Raw genomic sequence first — 24,517 nt, 5'->3', positions numbered from 1 at the left:
GGGTTTGCATCTGCACATTTAAAAAGCCACCAGGTCACTACACACTATGCAGGAAGCCTGCAAATCTGTTGGGGCACATGCCAATCTAGAGAAACCCTCCCCCTCCCTGCCCATGCTTTGCTCCAGAAAGGATGTTATAAAAAGAATACATTCCTGTACAGTCATCAGCAGAGATAACCGCTCTGCTTCCAACAACTGTACCACTGGCCAGCAGAATCCTCAAAGTGGGTAAGACAGGACCTGTCCTGTTCAAATGAGCACCTGACCTCGAGACAGCATTTTCCTTGGTGCCTTTTCTTTATTCTTGTCTTTTTCTTCTTTCTCAGCCCCATCTTTCGTGGATTTTTCCTCTTCCTTGTCAGAGGGGCAGCTAACGTGCAACTGAATGATGTCCTAGAACAAAACAAACCAGGCTGGTCTGAGTCACTTGGACACTCCCTGGAATCACTGCCATGGCTGGAGATGTTGGCACCTGAGAACGGCATCACGGAAAGGCAGGGGATTCAGGTCGCAGATCTGAGACATTTCATAAGAGGCCCCGTTCTGAGAGCAGACAAAGCAGTCTCTCTCCCCACCCTCTTCCCAACAAGAAGCCTTCGGCAGGCTCTGAGGGGACTCTCAACAGCATTTGTCACTGTTGTAAACCTGCCTTGCCTGGATCACTCACAGAATCTAAGTCACATGCTTCCCTGTTCGAAGCTGATAAAATGCTATTACATTCTGGACTCAGGAGTGCCTAAGGTGAGGTAGGTCCTGCACCATTTCAGTAAGGCTCTACCGTCTAACCTGGAAAGATAAAGGGCATGAGGAGAAAACAGAATACACAGCAAAAAGCATATGTTGTGTGATGTGGTGTGGTCCCTGTGCCACATGGGGCTTTCTGATGTTTCTTTTCACCTCCTCTCTTGAGTTGCAACTGCCCAGCACGGCCTGAGGATTCACTCTGCCCCATGGGAAGAAATGTTAAACACCAGTAGGATTGTCAACGGCAATGTCAGATGATGCACCGCTCAAATTCAAGTTAAAACTGACTATAAAACCACTACTCTTTGTGCCAGCTGATCTTTCCCCCTCCTGCCTTTGTGCTACGGTGGTTCCGTGGCACCACGATGTATGCTTGCGGTTGCTTTAAAAGTCCTCCTTTAAAAGTGTAGTGACCCTACAGTTTTAAGTGAAACCCAAACAAAAGACAGGAAAGCAGCCTCTGGAGCTGGGAGCCTCAACACAAGGAAGGCTTAGAGGCCAAGTACCCCATTCACCACAAGGGTGAGGTGGTCCGGGCAGCACTCAGCCCTGGCACAGGCCAGGTTTGTCCTTGTCAAGGGAACGTAGCGTAGAGGTCTCTGATCTAGCACCACAGACCTAAGCTGGTGACTCTGCACAGTGCGATACTACGTCAGCTCACGAAGACAAGCTGTAGCTAGCCACAACCTGACGTGCAGTGAGCCAGCTCAGATCTCCACACACTGCACCATCCTGTGCTTCTAAAGCTTGTGTGGACAGAGAAAGCTCAACCTATCTGCTCTTGCCGGAACAGAGAGGCTCTCAGCGCCTCCCTGACTGCTGCCCACCTTCAAGCTTCAGCTTCTCTGTCACTGCCCACAGTGACCACAGATGGGGATCATCTCTGCAGAGCACTGCATATCACTTCTCTGTGAGCTGGCTGCTTTCAGTCACTGCAGCCTGAGCTGCAAAGGAAAGGGCTTGCACAAAAACTTCCTTCCCATGGCCAAAACCCCAGGCGCTTTGTGAAAGCAAAGTGTCATTGCATTTTCGGGGGCATAAGGCTGCACAACCTGAGTAGTTGTGGGTGCCCAGTGAGTTGATGCAGAAGATTCCTCGTAAGAGAAGGGTTGTGACTGCACGCATACAGGCGGTGCTCACAGGCGCGACTGCTTCCTTCAAAAGCGGCCTCTTCTGGGAAATTCTTGGCTCTCAGAGGCACAAGCCCAGGACAAGACATCACTTCTAGCAAGACATGGATTTTTGGGGCTTCCACACTCCACAGCTTCTCTCATTCTAGGCCTACCTGGGACTCCAACAGCCCATCTACAAAGGGGCTAGACGATTCTTCACATACAGCCAAACTCCTGACCAGTTTAAGCTTTGAATTAGACTGGAGAAGGAAAAGAAAGAGTATAATTAAGACACCTCAGCCAAAACACACACCCTTAAGTTCATGCCGTTGCATTACCAAGCCACTCATGCAGTCATTGTTAATTAAACTGCTAAAAAGGAGGACTACCAAACCAGCTTCTTGCAGCAAACAGGAATATACAAAGGCTTGGAGTCCTAGAGCAAATCAGTTATTTTCTTCCTTCAGTCTTTGATTAGGATTTGAACCAACCAAATTTTAGGTGAGGAAGTTCACTGCCTTAATTCATGCACTCTTTGACCTCTTCAGCCAGAGCAATTCCAGCCTCTCCCCTCCTCACCTGGCAAGAATTAAAACCATTAACAAAGGATATAGCTGAAACCAACTATTTTATTGTTTTTTAAGGTGTGAAGATTGTTACTGTTCTTAATTAAAAGGCTGTCATTCCACTTACACCTCGCCTGTCTGACCTGATGACTTTGGTTATTTTGGGTAATGTAGTAGTGCTTAGAGAAAATGCTTAAAATAAAACCTGCACTTTCAGGACTATTGGCAAGTTGACTCACTTGGGTGACAAATAGGGAAAAAATATATCATCCGGTCACATGAGATCCCAGGCAGGATCAACAATATGGAGAAAGGCCTGAGGTGCACAGACACATCCTGCCCTAGGTATGGACAGGGCAGGAACTGGAATCACAGCCTATTCAGGTACTGCACAGAGTCATGGCTTTTGAAACCAAACAGAACCATTAGGATAGTTTTTCTGACACTCTGCAGGTCATAAGCAGCACATCTCTTTCATACATTACTTTCATCAAAAACAAACCAGGCAGAACCCCTGTTACAAATTTAACTGGTCTGCCCTCTCTCCCATGCCTCAGGGCAGAACCTGTCTTCATTTGGGTTTGAACTTTTATGAAAGATAAAAAAAAAAAGGGGAGGGGGCGGGGGGAGAGACCTTCACCCTCCCAATCACAGTTTTAAAATCAAGCCCTAGTCAGGTGTCATAGCTGACCCTGTTTTGAGTAGGAGGCTGGAAATGAATCCTAGCTGGACAAGATGGACTCCTGAATTATGCTATGTTTCTATAACTGCAAAGCCTGGAAAATTCATGCCCACTTTTCATAACCTGCTTCAGTAGTTACTGTCAAATTTTGCAAAGAAAAACTGAGGTTAAGGCTAAGAAAGGTAAAAAAAATCCCCCCAAAACAACAAAAACCCATCACACAATGGCTGCATTTTTACACTGAGATTTTGCCTACGAACAACATTCTAGAACAGCGGTGTCCTGATGCTTATTACTAGCAAAAGTTTTGGATTCACTAACATGTATGTGCCATCATTATGGGAGCAAATGTGGTATTCCCTGAAGAAAAGGGGCCTTACATGAAACCAGATAGTTATACTTAACTCTGTTTTTTAACTGGAGGGTGTAACAGGCCAGTGCACTGCCCTGCCCCTCCAGTGACACCTCTGAATTTAATTTCTGGCGTTTTGGGCTCTAGGGAGGGGACAGGTGTGGCAGGTAATAGCAGCAAACACTTCGTTCATGGGTAAGCGTGTGTTAAAAAGGAGCACTCATGCTCCAGTGCATGGAAAGCTACTGTCCTGAACCATCATGCGCTACATGTTGTTTCTGGAGACAGGAAAGACTTGAGGGTACCATCCTAAGGTTGGGATCACGACTCAGCTCAGAATGGCCACAAGAAGAACGGGACGTCAGAAGAGGTCATACCTTGGCTCTTTTTCTGGCATGTCCATGACTTGAAGTTCGCCTCTGTGAAGAAAAGAAAGAGAAGGCAAGAAGCTTAATCTGAATGTGTATGCTGTAAATGGTATTTGCTGTGCAAGGCAGAACAACACCGAGCATGTAAAACGACTCTGAAGAAAATCTCTACCTGACAGCAATGGAAGCATGTGCAAATAGGAAGACCTGGAGAGCTGACCTGTCAGGCCCCAGGTGGGCAAAAATTGCTTAAGAAACTTAATGTGCATTAGACCCAGTTCCTCTGTTTCTGACAGAAGCAGCACAACTGTGGGATCACAGGGCATACAGGTGGAGGTGCATGAGACAGTTCTAAGTGGGAAAACTAGAAGTCTTCTACCATTCCTGGGACATGAAGGGGATTCTAACACAGTGGATCATGAGAGACACACACTGATGCTCCGATTTAAGAGACACTGAGTCATCTGTTATCCCTACCTTCTAAGAAACCTTTCCCCATTCCACATTACAAAGTGACCAAAGTCAGGCTCTTTCTGAGCGACACCGGTGTCTGCCCATGCAGTGGTTGAACAAATCTGCTGCCAGCCACCAGCTTTAAATGCAGAAGCATTCAGCAGGTTGTTGAGGGTGGGCATTTCTTCAAGCTCAACACTAAGCCAAAAGCACATGTGACAGGAGAGCACAGCAGCAGGAAGGAGTCCCAGCACCCTCCAAATAATGCACAGACTTTTCTTCCTTGCTGAAATGAAATCCCAAAACATTCACTTCCTATTTGGGCATGTTTAACAGCAGCAAAGCAATGGCCAAGCACCATTCCTGAAACCAAGCTCTCCCTGGGATGCCTTCACATTAAGTCATTAACTGATCCTTAGGTCAAAGAAAGGAACAAGAGGGAGGTAACAGCCATGGGACTAGAACCTGGGGATTGAGCACAAGTGCCCCCAGGAGCACACCAGTCTCCTTTTATCCCAGGCTCAAAGAATATTTAAATTATTCCACTCTGAGCAGAACAGATTCAGCTAAAGAGACAGAGAGCAGCCTGTGAACAACACAGTCTGTATGGTATGGTATCCTCTTGGGAGGTGGTAGCACAGGCTTAGGCCCCTTTCAGAAGGGACAGAGGGACAACTTGTGTTTGCCAAGTAGAAGGAGAGGGCCCAGCTCTGCAAGCTGGTGGAAGGGACTACCCACTTGTCTGCACACTTACCTGAGATTCCTGGCGCATGCTGACCTCCTCCCCCCCATCCTTCTCCACCTCCTCCTTGCTTGGTGACCTGGATACATATTTGGCTTTGTTCACAGATTCCTCAACCACCTTTTTTTCAGACTCCTTCATTATTTCCAGAGACTCCTGTGTTGTGTTGCTGTTTGACATCTTCAGAGCCCTACAATGTAGCAATGGGCACCTGCCAGAAGAGGTGACAGAAGAAGGGAGTCAGGGGGTGGAGAGGGTTTCTATCTGGAACACAAACTCTTGCACATATAGGTTGTAACTTCCGTGTAACTCATCTTGTGTACAAAGACCCCAAACCCAGCACTCCAATGACAGCCCACCCACTCATCCCCTTGGATGCACCTGGCTCGAGGGGACCTTGCAGGAACTCCATGATTCTCATCAGGACTCTGGAGACGCTAGCAGGGCTGAACAAAGCCTCTGAGATATACAGAGGTCCCCAGTGCTGGCACTCTGCCCTCTAACTTCCTTGATGCGAGGGGGACACTGAGGGTAGTCCTAACGCTAGCAAACATCCAGAGGCAGGGAATTTAGTAGGTGAAATAAACTCAAGCAATCAGAGGAGGTGTGTGCTCTGCCCTAGGACAAACAACAACAAAAAAATATGCATTTTTTCCCCAAATCCCAGCCCAGTCCTTCTTGAAATTGGTCAAATCTTCAGTGAGAAAACAGCCTTGTACCCAAGACATTGCTCCGGTTCTTCCTGTGACATAAGGTAACCCCTGATATCTTCTCTCCAGCTGCCTATGGTTAGATACTTCAGGAAAAGCGGGAATCAAACAATAACAGTCAAATTACAGATTAAGATGAAAAAATAATGCTTCCTGACAAAGTTGCGTTTAATTGCTTCCTTTTGATTAGCAGGAACACAGGCAGCCCACAGAGCCCCTGAAACCACCTCTGAATTAGAGCAGAACCTAGACAGGGCAGCAACATGCGCCTCAGCCTGCTGACAGTCTTAAACAGGAGCAATGAACATGTCACATATCCATTCATCAAATTAAGCGTTAATTCCAAACTCATTGTCTAGAATTGAAACGTCAGCCCTCTCAGCTAACTCAAAGCAGGCCTCTTGGAGCCTGAGTGAGGGCTAAACAAGCTTACGTAGGACTGCAGGGGGATTCTGGTACTGAGAAACACGTTTGTAGAGACACCGCCTGTGCGGAACCCAATGTTTGTGCTGATGACAGATGAGGAAGCTGGATAAAGGCAGGACACAAGGCACGCCCACTGAGACAAATTTCCAAAAAGAAAAGGGGAAGCCTAAATTTGAGAGAGGCTCAAACAAAAGGCCTGGGCACTGGAAAACACATCTGATGTTTAACAACTTGTTTTATTAATTATTTTGGCAGAACATGGCTGACAAAGAGTCAGATCTCACACAGATTTATTGACTCTTGGCTCTGCATGGGAACTGCTAATATTCATCAACTAATTCAACCTCATTCCCCTTTAATTTGTGGGGCTGCTGAACATAAAACATGTATTTGACTCTTTTTGCAACTACTGGAATCAGTTCCAGTTCCAGATACAGAAAGTGAGAAAGCGCAATCAACTGCTTCTAGTTCACAGATTGTTACAGGGATTTGTAACAAACTTGTTAAGACATCCAGGGCAGATGTCCTGTTGTGAATGGAAAATGCTGTGTGTCACAGGCAAACCCCCGTGGCAGGGCTGCAGCCAGAGAAACCACAGTACCATGCAGCGAGGTGTGCCTGGGAGATGCCAGCACTGCACTGGATCCAAGTGAGAGGATGGGACAGGATGCTTACTGACAAAAGGAGGAAGCTACGGTCACCTTAGCTTTCCTTCATACCTATCATTGCCTGTTCTAGACTTACGATGAGCTTTGCCCCAGCAATAAGACTCAGTGCTGTCAGTTCAGAGTCACAGATGGGAGAACCAAGAAAGGAAAAAGTTCCTTAACCCAAGGCCTTGATGAGTAAGCAGCACCTTGAGGTTGTGTGGGAAATACTCTCGTTGACCTCAGAAAATTCCCAGAAAAAGCGTGCAGGGAAAGCAAAAAAAGCTGGCATGGATGAAGCTGACAGGGTTGCACCGTCCGGTTTATGCACAGGAACCAGTACGTTTCAAGGCAGATGCATGTATCCATAGGAGAGTGACTGTGGATGCTATGGGTTGACATAGGCAAGCAGATACACCCCAGCACTGTATGAAAACAAGGTATTTCTCACTAGAGAGAACTGCTGGAAGATCCTAGCCACTGTTCACGTGCATTCATTCTGGAGCAGGAAGGTTACAAGAAATCCGCTGTTAATTCCATAAGCAACTTCCTATGTAGCACACCTGAAAGTGTTAAGATGAGGGCATGAGGGGCCAGAAGGCTCTCTTCTCACCTGAGGACAATACTGAACAAACGGAACTGGGCAAGATTCCCCATACCCGCTGCAGTGCTGAGCCAGGCTCCTTCAGCCCAGCATCGTCACACTGTACCAAGCAGGCTGTCCCACAACCAAACTGGTGGCTCCTGGCAGAAAACAGCTGCCATCAATAGCTTGTTACAGAAAAGGAACCAGAGAGCAGTCTACTGTTGATGTTAGCCTTGCAAGTAGATTCTGCAAATACCTCTTCCTTCCGGCTGCTAACGACTTCCAAGCATGTATGTGGCCTCAAATGCCAGGTGGAGGAGAGGGTTCTGAATGCTCATCAGTGCAGATCCTTGCACTGCATGGATCACTTGCTGCTCCCTACCTCTTCCTGGCACAGTTCCACGGGACAGCGTACAGCACCACAGACTATCCCCTTGGCAGGTGTCTCCTGGAGCACCCCTGCAGGAACCAGCTTCCCTCGGGAATCACTGAGGCATCCATCCTCCAGCTGCAAGGGTCCGTTCTTCATCCCAGCAGGCTAGGTATCCAGCAGTTGCCAAGAGGAAACGCAACTGAGCTCCCAGGTTTATGGCAAGCATGCTGCATGGGGCAATGAGCCCCCATGGGAGGGAGTCGTGCTCTGCTGCAATGCCTCCGGCAGGAACTAGGTCAGAAAAGGAAAAGGGAACACTTGCTTGATTTGCACGCCAGCCTCCTTAGGGGGAGTCTGGATTATGCAGGGGGTGAAGCTGGTAAACTCTGCCTCCTCCCTCCCCAAAATGTTCCACGCTGTAGGAAACTGCTTCAGCCTTGTGTTCGGGCCAGGGGCCTGGCTTGTAAACAAGCCAGGAGGATCTGTAGCAGATTTGGGGAAGGGAGGCAGAAGGAGGCACCTGAATTGCATACACAACACTTATCTAAAGGGGGAATTTCTGCACTAAAATAAAGGAGCAGGTTTTGTATAGCTCATTCTCTTTGCAACAGCCACCCTATAACGAGTTTTTACCCCCAAGCCAAGCACATCAGTCAAATTTGGGAAGGGTAATGGGATCTTTTCTCATCATACAGCAATGTAACTTTGGCATCACAAGGGGAATATCATCAGTTTTCCCTCTCTTCTTCCAGAAAAGACGACTCGGAGCCACTGAATTGACATCTGTAGGCTGCCCCATCCTGCTAAAGCTTCCGTCCCTGACAGCAGTCCTCTGGGGTATTCCCTGCACATAAAATTCAAAGAAGATATGTGCACTGCTAGTGCTTCTCAATAGCAATGCTTTAGAGAGGAGGTTTCCTTTCTGTATGAATGAATCAGCCCTGCCCTCCCAGGGCAGACGTGGGATACAGTGAGGGGGTGGCAGACATGATCTGCTGTGACAGACAGTGGCTTGCAGAGAAAGTGGAAGTTCAGAGGACTTGGTGGGGTGGGTGGGACTGAGCTGTGCCTTGCCAGGGAGATGAAAAGATTACATAGATACAACATTAGGGAAGCCACAAAATCTGTGTCAGAAAAGAGAAAAACAGAGCAACAGAAGGTGGGTGAGCAGCCATTAATTTTTTTGGTTTGGGCTGGCAAAGTAAACAGGCCAGTCAAGGCAGTGACAGTGTGAACACTTTGTGCATGCTGGCCAAGGGCCAGGTGAAGAGGTAGCCAGGACAGATTTACATCCTCCTATTCACCCCAAAGGGGAACATTGAATTCCACCTCTGCTGCCTTCTTGCCACATGCAGTTTGCAGCTGCCAAGCCATGACAATGCAGGCAGCAGCTGGTCCTGGTTAGGCAGGGAATAAAAGCAAGAAACTTCTGCATTTACAGTTAGGATGGATCCAGCAGCAAATCTGGGAAAGGCAGGAAGCCTACTGCTAAATACACTCTCTTCCTGGCCTTGTTTCTCGGAGTACAGGCATGCTCCTGTGAGCTAAATGAGGGTGCAGAGGAGACATATGGCTGCTTGGCTGTAGCTGCCTACATGCACCCTCCTGTGTTGCAATAGGATAGAGGTATCTGAGGTAGCTCATCCCACCATGCAAGGAAGTTAAGCTACCTCTCAGTTTTCAGGGGGAAAGGAAACAAGCAAACAAGTGTGAGTGGGCTCCACTTTCTCAGTCCCTGTCCAAGCCATGACCACAGGAGCAAGTTTGCACGCTTACAGCCTTCTTGACCAGGCTTCACAATTTGCTTCCAAGACAAGAATCTTGACTCGCTTCCCCTCCATCTCCTCCCCTGGTTATTAACCAATTCTTTTCTTGCCTTCCGAGACTCACTCTAAAAGACATTCAACAGGGCAGAGTAAAAATCATATCAGACTCAGCCCAGGTCATCAACATTAATGGAACAGAGATCTCACTACAGAGAAGGCTGCACAGCCTCACTGCCAAGAAGAAACCCTGACATAGCCATAACAGCAGCAGCTTTCCCCATCCTCAGGCTGGTTATAAAATACAAAGAAAGCATACTTAGAAACAAAACACATCCAATCACGTGCTAAGCAGAGCTAAAGTGCTCTGAGGGCTCAGAAATAAACATCCTGAGGCTGGTGACTCACTGGCAGGCAGGACCGTCCCCACCAGGTTGCTCCGATGGACAATCAAAGTCAATTCGGAGCACTGGGAGGAGAACTGGTCAGGAAGAGCTGGCCCAGCCCAAGGGAGGTTTGCTGGTGCAACCGGTAATTAAAACCACCAAACCACCCTGTAAGAGGGAAGGGGGAAAGCAGTGGCCTTTTCCCAGCATCTGCGTTTCATTTCACCCCTCTGTGTAAAGGCTTCAGTATTGGCGTCATATATCACTAAGTAAGTACCTCCTGCAAGGTTAAACGATGATGCTCTCACGAACAATTTGCTCATTGGCTTCCAGGTCAACCAATCGGAATCGCAGCTCCATGGCAACAGGCCTTATCACCAGGAGCAACCAGACAAGTTTGGGGGGTGATTTAGATTCCCCCCCCTCGCTCCCCTTCCTGAGTACAGCGTCTGCTGTAGAAAAAGGTTTTCACAGGAAAAAGTGGAGGCGGTGAGGTGGAGAGGGTGCTGCAAATTCAAGGCATTAAAGCCTCCTCGGTTCTACTGACTAAGTCAGGCAGCGCAGTGCTCCTTCTCTGCGCCGAGGGATCTTCAGAGAGGCTTTTGTCTTCTCCTTTTCTGCCAGGGCACAGCAGCTGGTAAAATTTTTTCTGTATTAAAGTACACCTACCAGATGCAACAAGAAGCTGTAATGAAAGGCTTTGCTAGTAGGACCAACAAAGGCCAGGCAGCTCCCGAAACATCTCCCTCCTAGGCTCCATTTGGGCTCCCAGTCTGCTCTGCAAAATGAAAGCTGCCTGCACCAACGCTGCTGACTGGGGCATCCCCAGCATCCCATAAAAAGTCTGCAGCCTCAGCTTGAAAACAAATAGGTAAAGAGCCTTTCGAGCACAGTCCCTTTCCCTCCTGTTAGAGAAAACAGCTCCCTATCAAAGGTAACAGCTCTAGCTAGAACGAGCGCCTGGTTCACTGCGAAAGCCCTGAAACCTTACTTGGGAACACTCATAAGCTGCAACTGTCTCAGCCAATGAGGCAACCTCTCCCACATTCTCTCCATTGTTATTTTTATTATCAGTTGAAGAGAGCGGTTTAATTCCTCACTACCATACAGTTCCTACAAAACCTAAAAAAAATAAAAACCATCACAAAACAGGGGGCCAGATGTATTTGACTGCACAGTGCATAGGCTCCCAGTGCTTAGTCATTGCTTTAAATCTTAATCTCCACCCCCACATTACATCAAAGAGGTGAAATTATGATGCAGATGGAAGGGTTTGACTTCAGGTGGAAAGGGGGGAAATAACCTTATGTGAACAAGACGACAAGAAATGCAGGTGAGATAGAAAGCCCTCTAAGTTAATTCTGCAGAATATCAGGAGGTCTCCAACATGTCCGTCCCAAATACTTCCAAGGACTGTAAGACAACACCAGTTAAGTTGCCTTCCTCCACAGCTGAAGAAAGCCCCCATATCAAGCTCTACTTCACATTTGCTCAGCAAATGGCTGCAGCAGCTTAAGGTGCTAATGGCTCTCCTGGCTGTTCACATAACACCTGTGCTGTAAGACAGGGCTGCTACAAGAGAATCCCTTCAGAAGGACCCATCTCTGCACCTCAGCAGAGCCACTGCCTGCTTGGTTTTGAGGGGCTTAAGCTCAGGGACTACCAGCCTTGTTCCACCGACAGTAAACCCTAGGAATAGGCCATGGTTTAGGACGCGTAGGAATAGTGTCTGCAACAGCCTAGCTGTGGTGGCCATGGTTTGCCTCTGTGTCTCTGGCTGAATGTAGGAAATGGAGCCTGGAGAAGAGATGTAATCCTAGAGCTCTTCTTCATTTCAAATACCTTTAAAAAGGCTGTTCACTAGTACAGGTGCAGTCAGCCCTGTTAAATGGCACAATAGCCAGTAGGTGTGTTATGGGAAACATGTGAATTATCACCATGGCAGTAGTTCTCAGTTATGCGGTACATGCATGGATTTCATTATGTAGAACGTCTCAAACTACAAGATAATTTCAGGGGGGGAAAAAAATCAGTTATTTTGTTACCTCCTTCAATAAATGTAAGCACTAAAATCAGGATAGGTGTCAACTTGCTATTACTGTACTCCAAGAGCGTGACACAACTGGTGTCAGGACTGCCAAAATCATCATGTGATACACTGGAATCAAATGTGCCAGAACAATAAAGGTGCGTTGACACCTGAGGAAAGAGAGAATCAAAAAGATACAGCATGCTTTGCCCATGGGCTTTGAAAAGTCAAACTTTAATAGCCTGCCATTTCCACCTGGATGCAACTCAGGGTTTCTATCCAGAATGCTGCTGTCACAGTTGAGCCTGGCCCCTTGGAAGGCAGTAAGCAGGACACACGCTGTAGTACCAGGGTCTTTCCAGCACTGCCTCAGGAAGGACGCGTCAATGCTGAAGACTCATTGCCATTTGTCAAATGTGCATTCTCATGAGCAGGCTGCCACCTCCCCAGGGCAGGTTCACTTCCCTCACCTTTGTGAACTACCTGCTCTATCTAGGGATCTTAGTTAAAAAAATAACAGGCAGCACCACAGTCCCTAGGCAGGTACGGAAGCAGTAAGAATGCAGCAGGGCGTCCCTTGCCAAAGCCTTTGGGACCACATCACCCTGGGGATGGGTAAACATCTACATTACTGCAGTCTGAGAGCTGCTATTAAAACAACACATCTTGCCTAGACACAATGGAGTAGTTTTCACTGAAAATGAGTATTTCAGCAGAAGATAAAACAAAAAGCACCACTTAAATGAAAACACATGAGGCAGCACAGCTGTTGCGAAGGGAGCACACAGACGAGCTCCAGGCAGGCAGAAGGTTCCACCACATGAGTTCCATTGCACCAAACACTCAGGAAAACACCACTTTAACTCAGGTCATGGCTGCTTTTCATTTCATTATCAACACGAGAACAAGGCCCTCATACAGGATGGGAAGAACGACGTCTGGGCCTAAGACAGAAACTGCACCAGATCTTGTAAGGTAAGCAACGCAGTGCCCTGGGCAGCACATGGAAGGCAGAAGTCCTTTTAGGAGTGGAAGAGGTGTTTGTTCTTCCTTGCGAGGGAAGGAAACAGAAGATGCTGTTGAACCATGTCTGAAACATGAATGTGTCCAGCCACCTACCCAATGCCTCAACGTGCTCTGCAGGGGATTCTGCACTTTTTAATCTGGTGCCGGCTGTGGCGAGATCCAGCTTCTTGTGGAAGGAAAAGCTCACAGTAGAACCCTTTGCTCTTGTCTCAGAATAGAAAAATTCAAAGCAGAATAATTAATTTCTTCCCCCCTCCAGATTCCAGATGTTCCCACTCAAGACAGGTCTTTGCTTCTGGCCCCAAAGGCCACACTGTTCTTTTTGTGCAACTTAAATTGCTAGCTTTCACATCAGAGGTGGCTGAATTTCAGTAGCAAAGGAGATAACTTCCATTCATAACAGAGCCCTGATCCTTCAGAATGGCAGAAAGTATCAAACCAAGGAAGGATTCCCTACTGCAGTTAAGAGGTACCCCAGCATGCCCTGCCACCCTCAGGTGTAATGCTTGGAAACATCCTTGCCACATGAACCAACATGGAGGGGAGAAATGACATGTCAATGAAGTAACACAGATTCTGTTCATTTGCCAGAAATACAAAGGTGGCAAAGTCCATGGCACCATCCAGTCAGCTGCCATCACCGAGTCAGCTGAGGGACTCAGGGGCTCACAACCAAAGGAATACAGCAAAACGACAAAGGAAGAGCGTGTCGGTTTTTTCCCTATACATGCCGATTGCGTGTAGTAGCAGCAGGAAGAGTTGCTGTATGCCTGACAGGAAACTTCAATGTAGAGTTGACCGATGTGTTCAGAGAATCCAGCTTGACTTGCCTGCATATTCAGGTCCTTTCTTTTTACTCCCAAAGCAGCCTATATGCTATGCAAGATCAGAGCTCCCATCTCATTTCTGCTGTGAAAAGTTGACGCCACAGAAAGAAGGCAAGCATTGGATTCAGGCATGCTGGAGATCTCCTGGGGAAGATAATTCACTTCAGCACCAAAGCCAGAGGCCGTAAAGATCCCCAGATCCCACTGGAAGCCTCCTCTCCACCCTGACTAGACTTACTGCTCGACTTTTGATGCATGTTTCCTTTTTACAAGCATCGAGAGGAGAATGTGGCGTGTGGAGGGAGGTATCCCATGAAGATGCAAGTGAGCAACAACAGCAAATTGTTAGAAATCAGTTTAAAATAATGCATCCGTTGTTGACTATTATGGCAACATGCACTGGAATAGCTTTTATGTTCAAGTGACCTGACAAGAAAAGGAGAATGGAGTTCTGTTTGCAGTGCCTGCTCACCATCGACAGTGGTGCCTCATCCATCTCACCACTGACACACCTTGACACCAGATCTTTGCAAGCCACTTCACTTGCATTTCAAGCCCTCTAGTGCCCTAGCTGGAAACACCAGACTCAATCAGCAACCCAGTACATTCTTTGCTGCTCTACAGCGCTTCTGGGTACAAAAATCTCTTCAGTACTTTGAACTGGATGGGTAAACTTTGCTTACATCTATTTTGCAGGCATGGAAAAGGAGATGCAGAGAATTCCTGCTACAGTTATTAGATGCCCACAGTTTTACATGCCTCCCAGAAGCTGACAGATTGGACAGACAGGACCACACTGGAAGAAAGGAACCTATTGCACAAATGCCACAGGAAGGTTTGCAAAGAGCGAGCTCAAATGATACTGAAGAAAGTGGGTTTAACAGTCTCAAGCTTAAAAGTTCTCTTAGCCTCAAGTTCACAGCAATAGCAGCCATCTTCAGTCCTTCTGCTCTCCCCTCTGTTAGTCTAAGGGGATATTATTTGTTTGACGTTAAAAATAAACGAACAAAACAAAGCAGTGATGCTGTTCTTATCTTTTCCTTTTATTTTGGGAGCTGCAGTGAAGCCAAGTGACCCTCTCACCCCTCGTTTACAATATCTGGGGGGGAAACCCAAACAAACAGCCAATAGTTAAAAAGTGAAAGGATCACAGAAGCCATCAGTATAAACAGTTCTTGAGAAGGAAGGGCTTATGTTCGGTCCAAACATAGCACTGCAAATTTTTGTGGACAGTTCCTCTGAGGGTCCCTAGGCAGAACAGTGGGATAAAGAAAAGATAAATCCGAGATGAGAATCTCCCCATCAGAGAGTTCCCTTTCCATTTCACACTGGTTTTCCTTTCCCTATCACGAGCTATTCCTGTATTCATCCAGAGACCAGGGAACTGCTCCTGTGACGTCAAAGCAGTTTCCCAGCAACAATTAATGAGGGCTGTCCACCACAGGGGTTTCCTGAAAAGCTAGCAAGGAATTATCCACCTACTTTCTACAGTGTCAAGACGCAATAGGACAGCATTGAACAGGAACTTCTGTTAACCCTTCCATGGCTCAGAGGAAAACCCTGGCACATGTCCTAATTCTTTCAGAGAATCCCAAGCAGAATTCCTTCCACCTGAACCCATCCATAATGAAATACCAGATCAGGTAGGAGACACCTGCAGATACAGAGGTGGCAACCAGGCTCAGGAGAAATGCACGACATTAGATATAGCTCTTATCCCCTTGCTGGCACACTTCTCATGCCATGCCTGTACCAGTCAAAAGCATAAGCACAAACATTAAAAAGCTGGCTGAGAGCGCAAGGTATTCCTCAGGCCAGCTTATCATTCCTGAGCTGACCTGGGCTGGCAAAGCAGATCCTCAAACTTTACTAATCAGATCCAAAGCATTCCAGCTCCCAGCAAACCTTCCTGGGAAGAAGGTAAAAAGTAGGGCTGCTATCTGTATCGCCCTTTCTGTTTTCAAGGCTGATGCTTCTGCTTCTCACCATGCTGGCAGAGGATACCGAGCCACATGACACACTAAGTAGCCAAGGGGTACACAGCAAATACAAGACACTGTGGCTGTTTTCCAGGCGGGATCCAGAAATTTATTTGATAATTTTTGATCATTGAACGGGCGGGGGTGTGGGGGGTGCGGGGGAAGTGATGATTAAAAGAAAAAAATCAACCTCATCTTTTGGCTGCCAGCTGCAAAAGTTGGACTTGACAGTGAAGGGGGAGCCTGAAGAGTGGGTAAGGTATTCCCCTTCCCGCTTTCCCACAGCAAGATGAACTCAGCCTTCACCTGCTGAAGTGCTCACCATTCATTGCAGCAGCTGTTGCTGCTGTTTGCAGATCCTCAAGCCACAGGTGATGCTTCCAGTTTAAATAAGCATTTTAAAGACATGAAGGGAAAGGAAACAGGTCCAACGCACCTGAACAAAGATCCTGCAGTACAGTAACTGGCTAATACCTCAAGCCCAAGAAAACCAGCTCCTAGCACTAAATCTCAAATGAAAGGAGCATCATTTCCAGTATCTTGTTTTTTAGGCAAGACTGGATGACGAACATGCATGAGAAGGAGGTAGAGGCAATCCAAACTCCTGATTCCACTAAAACCAAACCCAATTCAGTGATACATTTAAAATAATTTAAAAATGGGGTTAATAGATATGTGAACACAGATATAGTCCTACAGAACACCAAATTGCATAAGCTAACCTGAAAATGTCGTATGGCACACAGCCAATTAACTAGTCAACATTTCTCATCAACTAGCCAGCTTCAAACAAGTAAATCCTTTAAAGTATAACTCAGCAGAAGAGCAGGGAGTATTTTGTCTTTGCAAAATGAACAGAAACTACCTAGGAGCAAGCTGCATAAACACCAAGCTAAGACACAAGGAGAACCCATGAGACTGTCACGGGGAACTCCTTAATGACATGGAAGAGTACAGTGTGCTTATCGGGGATTCCCCTGTCTCCTGTAGGTGCATCCCCAGCATCACAAAAAGAGGAAGGAGAAAGCTCATCTCACACTCTCAAATCTTGAATGGGATCACAGAGCCACACATTCATTTTAGTACAGCACCATTTTAAATTAACCCCATCAAGCAGCAGAAATCCTGTCTCTTACTTACCAGAGATGAATGATGTCAGGTCCCCATCCCTGAAACACATGCATTTATACCTATACTGTATTTTGCATGGTGGGGGCACAGGGAGAGGAAAAGAAAAGTCTCTGGTCAATTATTTTGGGCATGAGAAAGATTGAAGACTTACTCTAAAAATAAACTCACCGTGGTAGTTTTGCGCTCTCAGCAGGTCATCTGTTTCCTGATTTCAACGGAGACTTCATTGCCACAACCAGTTCAAGAGGAATTTTGCCAAGATAATATTGCTTCTTAGAAGCCCCCGCCAGCTCTCAACCCCGAATAAAACACTAGCGATCTTTGCTGCTGCTGCTACAGCAAGCTAATTGCTCTGACAAGCAGCTCTGAAGCAAGCAGAGCCCAGCTGTTCAGAGGGATGTCATAGACAGCTCTGCCAATAGCCACATGCACACCCCCCTCCTGCTCTCATTCAAATACTTCAATGGAACTGCCTCCGCACAGCCCTGAGAAGGCTTTAAAGACACAGCATCCTTCCCGTACCAGGCACTGGAGCAACACAAATGTAAGTGCAGGAGCAAAGAAGAGATACCACAGTAAACATCAGCATCTTCCAGAAGAATTCAAGTGCATGGACTACACTTTGCAGAATGCCCTACATGTGCCAAGGTAGGTTACAGGCAGCCTTGCTTCACTCCTATCATTGTTGCCATAATGCTTCCAAGGGGTCAGTTTGTTAATGGTGTCATTTCATTATTTTTTTCTTGCTCATTTATTAGTGATTCAATACTGACAGAGACAGGAAACAAAGAAATGCAAATGGCCCTAGAGAGGTTTTAAACTGCTCACTTGCTTAAGTTTTCCCCAGAAAGGGGTTTCCCATCCCCAACCAGGTGACTCTACAGGCACACAGCCTGCAATCAAGTCTCCTCTCCATATACTAAAGCTTAGTCTCACTCGCACAAGGCAGCCTTGCTAAGCATCGTGCATAGGCAGACTTTGTGATGGATCACAAGCACACCCTGTCCCTCGTCAGGCTCAGAAGTTGCTTCTTGTTGGATTACAGAGATCTTTCAACTACTGCTCTAAACACTGGTCAACAGCAGGTAGGCGTCATTCTTCTTCTGCTGGGCAGGAGCCCATTCTAGGCAAGGTGCAGCCAGAGCTGAAGAGAGTGCACTCTTGCGGGGCCAGTGCTGACTTCAGACACGATCAGCTCAGTCAGCAGCTGGTCTTGAGGAGGCTCCTTGCTCAGGCTGAGCTCTGGCAGTGCTGGAGCTGGCAGCAGAGCAAGGGGCAGCAGGCTGACAGGGCAGCTGCCTAGAGACAAAAGCTTTGAAGAGAAAGGAGATGAAGACGAGAAGGCAGGATCAGCCTTGGGCTCAAGGAGATGGAGAGGCTGAAGTGAGACAGTTGCAAAAAGGTTGAGATGCACAGCTTTAACTGACAGCATCCATTGCAAATAGCATAGTGCTGTGCTGGTAAAACCTCTTCAGGACTTGCCTTTACCACTTTTGCTAAGTTAATGCAGTTTCTTCTAAATGATCCCCTGCTACAGCTGAAGAAACAGTCCAATAAAGCTTTTAAAAAGCAAGGAAACAGCCAACAGAAACCAAATACGTTTCAGCTCCATGACAAACTGAGGTTCAAGTTTGTAAAGCAGCCCTGCTCTGCGAAGCACTTAAGTTTAAATGTATGTATGAGCTTCTGTCTTAACCTGCTTCAAAGCCTTCTGAATCAAGCCTGTCATGCCCATGCAGAAAGTGGGTGAATGTTCCTGGCCAGCTGTCCTCTCTTCCTGCTGAAACTGCTGTGATCCCAGCTGCAGTAAACAGCTCCTTGCTTCTGCCTGCAGCAATATTGACATTTGAAAAAGGGGGTCCCATGGCTACAGAACCAAAGAGAAAGGAATGACAGAGGTGCAAGACAGACAGGGGGTAATAAGAAAAGTCACTTGCAATTCTATACCAGCGTTTTCAAGTGGAGCGCCACAATTAATCGACCCCCACGTTGGCTGAATGCAAAGGCTTCATGGATGTTATATGAGATTTCCCCATCAGAAGGTGCAAGGAAGGCAGATCCAAAGGATTCAAGTTCCTTTTACGCCTCCTATTTCTGCCCACTTCAAGTTCTTTCCTCCCAATTCTGCAAAGAACTTTTAAAATGAAGGTGCCTGTCCAAGGAAACTGAACTATGATCTCCCAAGCTCTTTGAGAAACAGTCACCACTGTCTGAGCAGTGCAAGCTTGTAGGATGAGGGCCTTCAGCTGAGCTCACAGGCTCTGCTATGACAGTTTCTCAGTCTGCTGCACAGCAAGCCCTGAGAGGTAGTAAGTGACTGCATTTGCAACAGCTCCATGGATTGCTCAGCAGGAAGTCAGTCTGGACATTGGTGCCCCCCTGGCAGAAAGCATGTGCTCAGAGTGACTCCCTGTGGCAGCTGAACCCAGCAAAGCTGCAAGATTCAGAGAGAGATTCGGTTAACAACTCAGCATTAGGGTTCCCCCCCTCTTTTTAACTCATCTATTTTGGATTTGTTTATTCCTGTCACCCAGGCAGGCCCCTAGAGTTTCAAACCTGGACTTCTGAGCCCTGAAGAAGCTCTGGCAGCTACTTTGCAAATGAAGAAGCAACAGAAAGGGACAGAGGAGTTCAGGTCCAGGAGCAGTGCTCCAGCATGCCTTGCCCAGGCCAAGGATCTTTGCTCCACACAGACAGAGCCTTAAAATCTCCACAAAACCTAGTGAAACTAACAGAGCTTTATTTTGCTGAGAAGCATCTGTGGTCTGCTGCATTTTGACTCAGGATCATTAAGGACAGTTGCTGGCACCCTCTACTCCGGAGCCCTGCAGTGGCAAGATCAGTACTATAAAAGGAGGGAACTTTGGATGCTGTTCTGCCCTTCTACTGGGTCTTCCTGTTTCCAAAGACGCCCAGCTGGCAGAGCACGTTAAGCAGGCAAGAACATACAATCAGCTTAGGACCCTCTGTTGAAACCCCACTGTCAGTTCTTAACATCGACATTAGAGCAGAAAGAAAAGAAGCTCTATAACCTGAGCCTGCAAACCTGATCTCTAGCACTTAGATGCCTGGCAGATGGCTCAGCAAGGACAGACTTCTGAGTGAGAAAGCCTTCCAGCCCTAGGACACAAGCACCTGCCCTAGACAGCAAAGATGCAGCCTCCTGCAGGCTTGTCCAGCTCTTTCAAAAACCACTGCCCATTATCACTCTGAGTCGGTGCCATTTCATCTTCATGAAGCACATGTGTGTGAGAGGATTTTCTAAGCTGCATCTTTCTCCTTAGATGGGGAGACAGTAAATCCCGGGTGGGAGAAGGAGAAGGAAGAATGAGTCAGCCCCACCAGCAGCCTGGACAAAGCCCTACAGAGAGGGCTCCCGCTCTTCACACCTGAGAGCCATTTGCTGAGGTATTGCGCGCATGTGTGTGCGTGCACGCACACAATGAAACTAGGTCAGCGAAAGCAGGGCACAGAAAAGATGCAGCAGCTCTAGGTATTGTCTGTGCTCCCAGCTTGCAGGGAAGCTGCCTATGCCTAACAGTAATATTGCAGAGCAAACAAAGAAAAAAAAAGCAACAAGACATGTTCCCTCCCTCCCTGGCAGACATGTATCAAATTAGTTTAGGCTCTAGTTTGCCCTGTCCAGCTTCTGTTGAGAGAAGACATGCCAATTGGGTATAAGACATGCCAGTGGGTATAACCCCATTAGAAGGGGTAAAAAAAGTCAAGACTTGTGACACCAAACTGGTGGGATGGCACTGGTGCAAACCCCCACCATCAGCCCAGGACTGGGCTCCCCCGTGTGACAGACATGTACATGACAGACAGCCTGCATCACACACCTACGGTGGCTGGAAAGGGAGCAGAGCATTACGAATGGACTTAAATGCATTCATTTACCCACCCAGACCAGAAAACTCCCTCTCCCCTTAGAAAAGGGGAAAAAACCCAAACAAAAGAGCCTGGGACTCGTTGCAGGCATGTCAAACACCAGCAATCTCACTTCTGCCAGGCTCAGCCACCACAGCACCATGGGGATGAGAGAAAGAAAGCAATCCTCAAGCAGCTAGAGAACTGTATCACGGACTGCTCTTCGGGTTGGAACTAACCTTGTTCATTGCATCCAGCAGCAGGCTGTAAGCTATCTTTAATTACTAAAGTGCATAGGTAGAAACACACTCTCCAGAGCGCATACACTTCCAAGGACATTATCAGCGTGCAGACTGCAGGAGAGATTTGGAGAGCTGGCTGCCTAATGTGACTCAACTTCAGGGTGCAGCCAGGTATACACCAAGCATCGGAACTAAGGGATCAGCTTGGACAGGGAACACTCTTAGGCAGACACTGTAATAACCACCATACATGGCAAGTCAAAGATCTTTCACAAGTCCTCCAGGCCACAGGCTTGTTTTGCAGGAGTGTGTATGCAGCAGAAAGACTTCTTTGTGTTTGGAGTCAGGAAGTGGGAAGGATGAGAACTGCAGCACGTTGCTGCTGGGAGCCACCTACTCTAACATGTCCCGTGAAGACAGCTCCATGAACATCCAGAACCACAGCAAGCACCCATGAAAGCAGGAGACCAGCAGAATCCCCACAGCTGGGGTTGAAGGAAGGATGTTCTGGTCTTACTCATATTTTTCAGCAGGGCACACAAATGGAAGAGCGAGAGAACAGCCAGGATTCCTCATCAAGACTATGACCACCTGAAAGATCTCTCCACATAAGTCCTACAATCAGCGTGTTTTTCTTATCAGGCCCAAGGTCTCCTCAGAAGAGCCCACAATAAAGGAACAAGGGGTAGATTGAAGGAAAAAAGTACCTGCACAGCGGACACTCCACTCTCAAAAGTCACAAACAAGTCAGAGAGTCGTGAGGAAGACAACATTCTGAGGAGGGCAGAGAAACCCAGGCCATCAAGAACTCTGTCTGAATGGCTTCTACTACCAGAAGAGAGACAAATTTGGCTTATGCCCAAAGAAGTAAGATCCAAGAGTCGCTGGCCCACCCTGTCCTCAGCTCACACTGCTGCTGGGAATCAGTGTCACTCCAAGTGCTGCATGAACGCACACAAAATAAAGGCACCTGCTACTCTTACACACCCAGGACCTAAAACCAATGTGAGGACAGGGCTGGGACTCCTGACACTAAGAGAAACAATACAAGAACCCTTGAAGAAGCTTACTCAGCCTAAGAGAAGAATTCGGAAATGAGATCGTAAGGCAGAATTAGTGCTTCACTTCGGAGCCTAGCAGAAAAGAAGCACACTGCCCTAGATTTGGGTTTCATTGGACTAAAGCATTTAGCTTAGCAGTAATCACAGCTGCATTTTCACAGCGCACTGCAGAACATGGCACTGGCTGGCTGCTGAAAGCCATAGGGCTCATAGCAAGCTGCATCTACTGCACTTCGGCATTTAAAAACGTGCACTGCCCATTCCCTTGCTCAACTGTTACTGGGACCACCTCGCCCTCTAATTTCTACCCTCCTTCAGCCCTCCCCCCACTTTATGCCAAGGACATAAAGGCACAGTAAACCTCATGTCACTAACGAGTCAGCACACAGGAAAGTACGCACTTGCTCCATGCCAGCAAGACATTCCCACTGCGGGAGCTGAACATGGCACCAAGTGAGTTTTCTAGTTGCAGACGTTTGTGGACTGACTCTGCAAGGGGAGGCAGGCAGGGCTGCGGCCTCTGCACTCCTTGTCACCTCCCCTAGCAGGAAAGCGACAGGGCACCTCCTTCCTCCAGCCAGACCCTTCCCTCCTCCCGTCTGACTGAAAGGACAGCAGTCTCCCCAGCTCCATTAGGAAGAAAGTCCAGAAGCAGCAGGGATGCAGAGTAGCTAAATCCATCAGCTCAGAGGGACAAAACAAAGGCAAAAGAACACAGGAGAGCCAGAAGAAGAGGGGAAAAAAAGGAAAGGGATAGCAGGAGAAAATATAAATGCTGAGAAACACTCAAGAAAGAAAGGGGATGGGGCAAATTAAGTTTAGTCAGTAGCTGGAAAAACCCTTCAGAGATGAAACATCTTGCCCACCTGCTCCTTTTAAAGGCCATGCTGCCACCTCTGATGGATAAGGGTACCCGCGCTGGACATGGCAGGGAGGAACAGAGGAGGGTTTTAAATGTAATTACCATTTTCCACTAAGTAAAAATTAAACACCCCCCACCAAGGAGCTTTGAGTCAACCTCAGCCGTGCCTACAGTCTCTGACACTGTCTTCTCCTCTGCACATGTGTGCGCACACACGTGCATGGAGGTGTCTTCTTCCTAGGCTGAAGCCAGTCTCCAGGCAGTAAAAAATATATTTTTTTTTTTTAATAAAGGGACTTTCCATTCAAATCTGGCTCAGCTGAGGATGTGTTATCATGGCAACCATCCCCTCCCTGTCTGCCCCAGCAAAGAGAGTATTAAACACACAGATCTGAATGATCCTGCACTGGCACGGGCTGCAACCAAGCCCCATCATCCCCTCCAGCCCCTCTCCAGGCTGAGGCTAGCGTGATTTGACATGAACCAAATCTGTCAATGGCTCAAGACAGACACGTGGGCAGTAATGAGCAGTGGAAAAAACGAAGCACACTCCATTCAGCTCCAAACACTGATAAATAATTCAGGAAGAGAAATGCCGCAATACAGAGCACAGCACAGTTTAAAAATAGAACATGTGCCGATGCCAGAGGAATGGAGGGGAAGGAGAGAAAAGCAGAGAGAGGTGGCATGAACTAATGCATGTGTGTCAACAAACTGGGCAGCTCGTGGATGCTGCAGCAACCTAGCTCTACATATTGATCCCAGCAGATGTTTATTTGCTTACCCTTTAAATTGGGAATCCAAAACAATTATTATTATTAACATGGCAACAGCAACCAGGGCTGCCCCTTCTGGATCAGAGCCCTGCAGCAAGGCATATACCCAAAAGAAGAGAAACAGCCTTCGCACTGAAGAGCTTGTGGGAAGTACACGGGTGGGAGTACATACAGCAAGCGTGTACCTGCCCACCCCCCCGCAAGTGCGGCAGCAACTCTGCAGCAGTACGGGCACCAGCTGCCTGGTGTCCAGGGTCAGGTACAGTCCATTACCTGTGTGTCCTGCTCAGGTGGGGAGCACACATAAAGCTCAGATAATGGAGGCTGAGCTTTGAGAACTTATGTGGTACAATCTGTTTTCTATTATGGGGTGAAGGTGAAATGAGCACCGACTGTTTCTAATGGGAAAGTTAGAGCCTTTTTCTCTGTTTAGCTGTTCTCTTCTAAATCCAGCTACCTTAAATTCAGACACTTCCACTCATCATTTGTAACATCAGTTGCTGGCCAACTGTCCCAACATTTATATCCCACAAAATATATATGAATATACTATACAAACATCACCACCACCACCCCGTTAGGCAACAAGCACAAAGAGCTCAGAAAACTGTTCTCTCTGGATTCCATTGCCCTTCCTGCATTAATAACTGCATGTTAAAAAAACCCCCAAAAACAACAAACAAACTTTGTGCTAACCTAAAATATTCAACTGTCTAAACGAGTCTGCAACATAGGTGTCACCTGTATTTTCGTGGTGGGAATGAGGACACAGCAGAAGTGATGTAAGTAAGGTTAGAAAGGTCA

At 47.3% G+C, this 24,517-nt stretch overlaps 1 protein-coding gene across 25 annotated transcripts in view; it reads right to left on the bottom strand.

Moving 5' to 3' along the window:
• Window positions 1–24,517, bottom strand: part of R3HDM2 (R3H domain containing 2) — a 62,062-nt gene that overhangs the window by 21,850 nt on the left and 15,695 nt on the right. For 19 of the 25 annotated variants that reach the window (XM_072847109.1, XM_072847110.1, XM_072847118.1 and 16 more), the window contains 4 exons: window positions 5,032–5,230; window positions 3,834–3,875; window positions 2,030–2,116; window positions 267–393 (listed from right to left, as the gene is read on the bottom strand). In XM_072847109.1, the coding sequence (XP_072703210.1) occupies window positions 267–393; window positions 2,030–2,116; window positions 3,834–3,875; window positions 5,032–5,230 (455 nt within the window). Of the gene's footprint in view, window positions 1–266; window positions 394–1,571; window positions 1,726–1,796; window positions 1,997–2,029; window positions 2,117–3,833; window positions 3,876–5,031; window positions 5,231–5,400; window positions 5,603–7,770; window positions 8,053–17,070; window positions 17,397–24,517 lie in introns of those variants that run through there. The other 6 variants (XM_072847120.1, XM_072847119.1, XM_072847116.1 and 3 more) reach the window with 6 other exon arrangements.

The sequence above is a fragment of the Ciconia boyciana genome, chromosome 27 (assembly GCF_034638445.1).
Source record: "Ciconia boyciana chromosome 27, ASM3463844v1, whole genome shotgun sequence".
Taxonomy (NCBI): Eukaryota; Metazoa; Chordata; class Aves; order Ciconiiformes; family Ciconiidae; genus Ciconia; species Ciconia boyciana.
This window is presented reverse-complemented; position numbering and strand designations above follow the sequence as displayed.